Source organism: Nanorana parkeri, unplaced genomic scaffold (genome assembly GCF_000935625.1).
Source record: "Nanorana parkeri isolate BGI_ZX_2015 unplaced genomic scaffold, ASM93562v1 scaffold353, whole genome shotgun sequence".
Classification (NCBI taxonomy): Eukaryota; Metazoa; Chordata; class Amphibia; order Anura; family Dicroglossidae; genus Nanorana; species Nanorana parkeri.
Genome location: NW_017306621.1, coordinates 1,203,845 through 1,212,408, shown reverse-complemented (window position 1 = coordinate 1,212,408; position 8,564 = coordinate 1,203,845). Strand labels below are relative to the sequence as shown.

Sequence of the window (8,564 nt, the reverse complement as noted above, 5' to 3'; positions counted from 1 at the left end):
ATTAAAAAGCTTGTATTTCCTTTCAACTAATATACATACCAATAATACATACTGTACCTTGAAACTAATATACATACCAATACTACATACCTTTAAACAAATATACATACCAATATTTTAGCAAGTTCCTTTTCTTCACACTCCTCTAAATTTTTGTTTAACTTGTCATTGGTTTTCTATATGAAAGACAGGAAAAAATAGCTTTTGGTTAGCTATAGCATGGTAGTCACATGCCTGTATGAAATATATAATAATTACCAGGATTGTCTGCAGTTCCTTTGGCGTGCATTTCATTTGGTACATCAGCATCTCTTGGGCAATATCCTTTCTGTTCTGAAGTTTATTCATTTTCTCATAAGTGTCAGTGTTCAAAACAGACCACCCCAGGAATTGTGTCAGGGCCTGCAACAGAGAGAAAGGTGCTGTCATGTATGGTCAGGTCTGAGGACACAGAACCATTAATGGAGACAAGTAGGTGGGCCCAGACAATGATGTTAAAGTAGCCCAGGTTTATGTTGTATTCCATTCAAACTTTCTTCTCATGACTAATGTTTACTAAACCTAAAGGAGCATTATTTCTGAAGCAGCCTTGCTTCCTAATGTAGATGTAGGTGGGTCATTATAAAGCAATTACATTTTTAAGTAACTTTATTCGCAACTGCTTTGATTTTGATATTTGGATTGGTAACCATTGACAATCATTTCCATGATGCAGCTTATGTCTTTTCTTCAGTTTTCAGCTGAAAGGTTTCAGGTTTGCTTGCAGGTTTCAGCTGAAAGGCAATTGGGGCAGCCAATCACATAGGTAAAGTATATGTAAACCCAAAACTTATTTTTTTTAAGTTTTAGATGGAATGTGGAAGGGATATAAAACCTTTGTTGGGGTTTTATAGCTGTCTGCATCTCTACTGGGAAGATTAACCCCACTCTATTTATCCCGGTGACCCTTGTCAGTACAGAAAGTGATGGCAAAACCAAAATGATTGGGTTGTCACAGGAACAGGACATAAGGGTAAATCTACCAATGGTGAAACCTGTTTTGGTGACAACTCTCTCCCCTCACTTTAGAGAGATCTGAGTCTCTAAGAAAGGAATTAAAAATAGCCATCAAAAATAAATAAAAAAAATAAAAAAAAAAACAACAAACTCTACTCTATCCAAAAAAAACGTTTGGGCCATATATACAATTTTAGAAAAAGGAGATAAATACTGAGTGGTGCGATCTGTCAAAAGAGGACTTACACTAGATTAATAGTAAACTTGTCAACAAAGAAATACAGGTGAAACTCAAATAATTAGAATATCGTGCAAAAGTTCATTTATTTTACTAATGCAACTTAAAAGGTGAAACTAATATATGAGATAGACTCATTACATGCAAAGCAAGATAGTTCAAGCCGTGATTTGTCATAATTGTGATGATTATGGCTTACAGCTCATGAAAACCCCAAATCCACAATCTCAGAAAATTTGAATATTGTGAAAAGGTGCAATATTCTAGGCTCAAAGTGTCCCACTCTAATCAGCTAGTTCTCCTTAGGGTAACGGGAGGACACAAACCTGGCTTGAACTATCTTGCTTTGCATGTAATGAGTCTATCTCATATATTAGTTTCACCTTTTAAGTTGCATTAGTGAAATAAATGAACTTTTGCACGATATTCTAATTATTTGAGTTTCACCTGTATGTACACTGCCGTTGGTTCTTGACCTTCTTCTGAAAACGCCCATTACCTGGTCATTGTGGGGATATTCTTATTCAACACTTTCTGAGCAACTGGCCCAAAACAAGTATCCACATACTCATTCTGAGCATATAGTGGAGATTACATGAGGATACTCAGTACAGTTGTGTATAAATGATTGCTACTGCATGCTGCCGCATACTACTTGAGTGGCATACACCATAGAAAACCATTTGTTCTATCTGTTTAGCAAATAATTATTACCCTTAGTGATTATCGCCAACTTTGGCACATTTCACTTCACAAGCTGGCATTGACATTAAAAGGCGGAAACATGATATCGGCTGGCAGTTTCCTTTATAGGAGAACTGCATGAAAAATCACTTGTACGTGAAAAGCTATTTCCATCCATGTGTGTTATTAATACTCCTGCCTAAAGCAGTTTATTGAGATTGCATGGTAAAAATGAAGTGTCCTTAAAGAAGAACTCCAAGTTTTTAAAAAGTCAACCCTTACAGTTGGGCTACCTCTGCACTGCAAGGGTTAAATGCTTGGTTTTCTCTAGGGGCGACAATAAAAAAATAAATACCCAATCCTCGGTCCTGCAGCAGTGACTGCTCAACTGGGGTGAGTACTAATAAGATATATTGGGCTGGTGGCCCTAACTGAAGATTCTTCACATCATTCAGAAGGAGTCAGTAATGGCTGCTAGGCATTATATGTCTACCTAATCCTGTTCAGACCTGCAATCACAGCAACAAGCAGAAATAAGTCTTCAAGTGCAAACTTACTTTGTGGGTCTGAGATTTCATATGAGCCACAAAGGAAGCTGTGAAAAGGTGTGGCACAGTAAACCACGTCCTTTAGGAAACACACCCTTCACCATGCTCACTCATAACTGTTGCACTATGGCACACTTGCCTTGGTCCTTTGCTTAAGCCCACATAAATCTTCCCTTACATCTGCCCTTGAATAATGACACATGTCCATCAAATCCACACAATAGGTTGGACTTGATGGACATGTGTCTTTAGTCAACCTCAAATACTATGTAACTATGTATGTAACAATGTATTCAAAAGAATGGAAAATATTGAACATCTCCTTACTTCTGTGATTTGTTCATCGTATTCATCAAACGGCCTCCCATCTGTCCTGTTGTAAAAGGTGGCCACTCCCACGATCTCTTCCTTCTTGTTGACAATAGGCAATGAGAGGACATTCTTCATACACCATCCCGTCTCATCTACAGCTTCTTTCTACGGTCAAAAGTGGAGTCAAAGGTAAAATGTTGGCTTTAAAACATTCATACTGCTAAACTCTGGGTTAGATAAAGTCAGTGTTTTCAAATCTTGATGAACAGAAACACAAATGTCACCTGAAATTTGAAGTATTCGTCTGCTGGAGCATTCATCATGTTGCAAATCTGAAGTAAGCGTGAAGAAAAATATATGAGATACAGGGATTATATCAACCTGACAAGACCCAAGCTCTACTTTTGAAAATGAAATGTGGATCAACAATCAACGTGAACTTCTAAGGTAAATATGAATCTGATAGGTGGCCATTGGAAACCTCTTAATACTGGATTTTATTTTAGAATCAGACTTTCTATATATGAGAAACAGCAAGCAGGCAGGTTCCAGGATCTCCAGATTAGTGGAAAAGGATTTGGGATGGACTGGTGCTCTACAGCAATGCCTGGATGAGAAATGGAACTACCAAGCATATAGGTTGTGCTGTCTGGATGTTTCTCAAGGTTTAATTTTCAGTTGTAAAGTATACTTTTAAAGGTGCTGCCAATACAACTGCATAATACACATTTTACAGTTTTCTATTAAAAAAACTACAAAAATTTAGACATACCTTAGAATAACAAAGAGATGTACACTTGACAGCCTCATTGTACTGTACATCAGAGATTCTCTATTTTACAAGAACACAATTGTTTTAAATAAAAAAAAAAAAAAATCAAAATAAACATACATATCCATTCTCAGCGACGAACGTGGGCAGTCCACTCACGAGGGACCAGTGATCTTCAGGAGGTGTGCTAGGAACACAACACAAAGCACATTTAGCTGGAAGAATCAAACAACTATATATTGATATTTAATTTCACACCATTGATGCAATTGCTTGTCATATCTTACGGGATGACTTTAATTTCTTCTTTCCCGAGCAAAATATAATCAATAATCTTGTAAAAAATAACTTCCTGAACAAAAGAAAAAGACAATTGTTAGTGCTTCCTAATGGCATCAAAGATAACTAAATACTTAGAATGTATCTCTAGGGGGGAAATAAAATCTTTTTTGTTAGTTTTGTGTGGATAGGGTTAGACCTTCTGTTCCCATTGGGGTGATTTACCACCCAATTTGCACTGGTGGCCATTGTGAAAAAAGGGTGAGGAAATCCAACATTTTAGAGCTGCCCCCAGCATATGTTATGAAGGGAAAGCTTCCAATTTTTGTGGGTACAAGAAATGATTGCCAATGTGTATTGCAGCCTCAGTCAGGCAGTTCTACACTGGTAACAAAAGGCAACAAATTGTGTAATCACGGCCGACCTTTTACTTTGTCTACGGTTTAGCCCTTTCATTGGACAAGCCCATGTATATGCACTCACTGGCCACTTTATTAGGTACAAATGTTTAATTGTTAGTTAATGCAAATATCTAATCAGCCAATCCACATGGCAGCAAATCAATGCATTTAGGCTTGTAGACATGGTCAAGATGATCTGCTGAAGTTCAAACCGAGCATCAGAATGGGGAAGGAAGCTGATTTAAGTGACTTTGAACGTGGCATGGTTGTTGGTGCCAGACGCGCTGGTTTGAGTATTTCAGAAAGTGCTGATCTACTGAGATTTTCACACACAACTATCTCCAGGGCTTACAGAGAATGGGCTGAAAAAGAAAATATGCAGTGAGTGTCAGTTCTCTGAGTGAAAATGCCTTGCTGATGTCAGAGGTCAGAGGAAAATGGCCAGACTGGTTCGATATGATAGAAAGGCAACAGTAACTCAAATAATCTCTCGTTACAACCAAGGTATGCAGAAGAGCATCTCTGAATACACAACATGTCAAACTTGAAGCAGATGGGCAGCAGAAGTCCACACCAGGTGCCACTCCTGTCAGCTAAGAACAGGAAAATGAGGCAAGGGCTCACCAAAATTGGGCAATAGTGGAATGGAAAAACATTGCCGGGTCTGGCGAGTCTCAATTTCTGACATTTAGATGGTCCGGTCAGAATTTGGCATAAAAAACATAAAAGCATGGACCCATCCTGCCTTGTTTAACAGTTCAGGCTAGTGGTGGTGTTGTAATGGTGTGAGGGATATTTTCTTGACACACTTTGTGCCCCTTAATACCAAGTGAGCATCGTTTAAATGCCACAGCCTACCCAATGACCATGTCCATCCCTTTATGGCCACAGTGTACCCATCTTCAAATGGTTACTTCCAGCATGATAATGTGCCATGTTACAAAGCTAAAATCATCTCAAACTGGTTTCTTGAACATGAAAATTAGTTCACTGAACTCAAATGGCCTCCATAGTCACCAGACCTCAATCCAATAGAGCACCTTTGGGATGTGGTGAAACAGGGGTTTGCATCATGGATGTGCAGCTGACAAATCTGCAGCAACTACGTGATGCTATCATGTCAGTATGGACCAAACTCTCTAAGGCAGGGGTGTCAAACCCAATTTAATCGTTGGCCGCATAAACATTATGGTTGCCCTCAAAGGTATCTGTAAGACTATATAAATGTATCTAATCTTTATCATAATTACCTCTGCATTCGATTATCGCTGGTTTTAGTAATAACTTAATACCTGGATCTGAAAGTAGAAGTCTAGGAAATGGCCTGGTGGGCCGGATTCGGCCCCTGGGCCTTGAGTTTGTCACATGTGCTCTAAGGAATGTTTTCAGCATCTTGTTGAATCTATGCCACAAAGAATTCTGAAAACAAAGGGGGGTCCAAGCCTATCCTTCACATTTTTACATCTCAGTGTGTGAACCACAATACGTGTTTTCCCCAGCTGGTGATGTGAAAAAAGTCTGCGACTATGGGGTTGACTTTCTAAAGGCAAACTTTCACTTTGCAAGGGAATTAGCTTAATGAATGAGGGGACTTTTATCATCCAATCTAATACTGCTTTTTTTTGTTTTTTTTCCTTGCACATGGTTGTGGTTTTTTTTTGGTGGGGGAGGGGGGGGGGTTCTGCAAAGTGAATTTTCTCCTCATTCACTAAGCTGAAGAAAAAAATTCCCTACAATAAACAGTCTATTCCCCTTTAGTAAATCAACCCCCTATGTTGTCTACTTTGAGGAAGACATGGAGCCTGGGGGAGAAGAATGAGTACCTTCACAGGCATACTGGGGGAGAAGGCACACATTCTGACAGTTTCTGACGTGCTGAAAGTTTCGTATTCATTTGGTTACAGTAGAAAACCCTTTTAACAGTTTTCAAAATTAAAAGCATTTTAAACTTGTGTACAAAAAATATATAGATGTACAGGGAAGGCCTTACAAACCCTTCCATCTGGTGTCTTCGGTCCTTTGTAAGGCGGTACTTCTCCAAGCTTGACTGGCCATTCTTCGTAGAACTCCTAAACAACAGTGGAAGAGGGTATACAAAAACAAAGTCTGTATTAACAGAACGCATATTGTCTATATTTCCAGTGTAACATAATGAAAATTGAAAAGTTGTTGTAGGGGAGGTAGTTTTGTTCCTAAATACACTGTAACAATATTGTATTTAGGTATTAGTGGTTACATGCAAATCAAACACCTGTCCTTTGATCTGCACATAACGGTAACAGCAAACCTTTTCCTAAATATAAGTTGTCACTATTTAATCCCTAATTTGCCTTTATTAGTTCTTATTAATTCATTCCTATCCTACCTCCAATTTTTGCAGATTTTTTTAACCATTCATTATTTTTAGTTTTTATGAATTTTTCTTTGTTCACTTTGTAGTGCCATTTAAAAAAAAATGTAAATAACTTTCAATGACTTACATCTCAGTGGCTTCATAAAAGGGACAATGTGCACTTTTGCTGCCTTATTTCCCTCACATAAGAAAACATTTTGGTTACCATAATGTTAATGAAAATCTCTTTTTACTATTCTTATTAGCACTAAATCACACTGGTGTGGCTATTTTCAGAAAAAGGAATGATCACCTCGGCTAGCCATCTCAGGGCAAACCCCGAAACAACCCTTGTAGTGCAGCTACTCTTGCATTGCAATGGTCAACAGCTTGTATATGTCTAGGGGGCCAGAGTAAAGCACTTTTACTTACCTGATCCCTGGCGCCCACCTCTCTCCCCTCCAGTCCGGCTGGTGAAATGTCCCTCAGCATCCTCATGTCTAATGCAGATCTATGAAACCTGCATTAGAAGTTAAGATGTCAGCAGTAATTAGACCGCCAGAGCCCAGGAGAGAAGAAGCTTCAGGGACTGGTCTAGCACTGCGGAGGGGGCCAGTGAGAGTGGTGATCTGGTAAGTAAAATAGACTTTTCCTGTCCACTAGGCATATACAAGCTGTTAACCCTTGCAGTGGTTTTTTGGTTTGCCCAGAGATGGACTTTAGGTCTATGGGGAAAGGATTAGCAGCCTAGAAGAGCCAATGGAAGCAGGGATCAGATAAGTTGACCCTTGCAGTGAGTGAGTAGCCCCACTGAAAGGGTACTTTTTTGGTTTGCCTGGAGTTGGGCTTTAGGCCTATGGGAAAAGGTGCATTGCAAACAGGCAACACACTCTGGTAACTTTGCCTTGAGTGCCAGAGGATCTTGTCCCAGCAATTCTGTTCATATATATATATCTGTTCATATATATTTTAGCTGCAACAGAGCCTCCCTTTAAACTGCTTTAGGTATGCGGTTAGTGCATGTATTTTTCTATTATTGTAGTAGGTTGGTTTTGCAGATTTCTTCTTCCCCGTCTGACGTCTTGTATCTTGTCTTCACACATTTGTGTTGCGTGTGACACTATGACCACACACAAAGCAATCACCTTTTCTTTTGTCATGTCCAACAACGCCACAGAATAGCGTTCACAGTTCAAGTAAATCCTGACAGTATACAGAGCCTTGTGAAACTGACGCTCGATGTCCGTTAGTTCCTCAAAAGCCTTGTTAGCGCACCAAAGCAGTACCTGTAAAGAGGAAATTACCAGGTTACGGCTGAAAACAAGCCAAAACAACAGCTTTTTTTAGCAAACACATTTTGAAAGTGTATACTGTAAATTGCCCGCTTCAACATAAATGTTTAGCATTTGAAGCTGACCCATTCATTATATATAAAAGCACCTGATAGGAAAAGGTTGTCCATGTATTTAAACCCTCACACATTTTTGCACATATCTACTGCTAGCATTCAGTAGATTAAAAAAAAAAAAGTTACCAAACAGGTTTAAATTTACCTGAGTCTCCACCGCGCGCTCCCGTCCGAAGATCTGAAAATTCTCGGGCGGCCGCAAAGGATCATGGGGCGGGCGCATGCGCAGTACAGATCTTTGGCCGGGAGACGAGGAGAGACACAGTAAATCAATGTAGGCAGCCCAGCAGCGTGCACCCGCACAGACACTGTGGGACACAGAAGACACAGCAGTCAGCGCTGGATCAGAGACCGGCACCAGCACTGGAGGGACTCCTGAAAACTACAGGAAAGAAGATGATTGGATCAAGCGGTATCATTTAAGGTAAGTACACACATCAGCATTGGGGCAGGGGGGAGAACAATTTTTTTTACTTTAATTACACTTTAATTTGGCCATACACTGCAAAACTTGCATAAATGTTCATACGCCATTTTAAAATGAACAAAATAAGGGTAAATATATGTATGTATATCTGTATGTATATATATATA

General features: G+C 39.3%; 1 protein-coding gene across 1 annotated transcript in view; it reads right to left on the bottom strand.

Moving 5' to 3' along the window:
• PDE6C (phosphodiesterase 6C) overlaps window positions 1–8,564 on the bottom strand; it is a 68,446-nt gene that overhangs the window by 26,733 nt on the left and 33,149 nt on the right. Inside the window, exons 4-11 of the mRNA XM_018558680.1 lie at window positions 7,708–7,848; window positions 6,225–6,299; window positions 3,838–3,902; window positions 3,671–3,737; window positions 3,063–3,110; window positions 2,794–2,943; window positions 259–402; window positions 111–176 (exon numbers count right to left, since the gene is read on the bottom strand). Of these exons, the coding sequence (XP_018414182.1) occupies window positions 111–176; window positions 259–402; window positions 2,794–2,943; window positions 3,063–3,110; window positions 3,671–3,737; window positions 3,838–3,902; window positions 6,225–6,299; window positions 7,708–7,848 (756 nt within the window). The remainder of the gene's footprint in view (window positions 1–110; window positions 177–258; window positions 403–2,793; window positions 2,944–3,062; window positions 3,111–3,670; window positions 3,738–3,837; window positions 3,903–6,224; window positions 6,300–7,707; window positions 7,849–8,564) is intronic.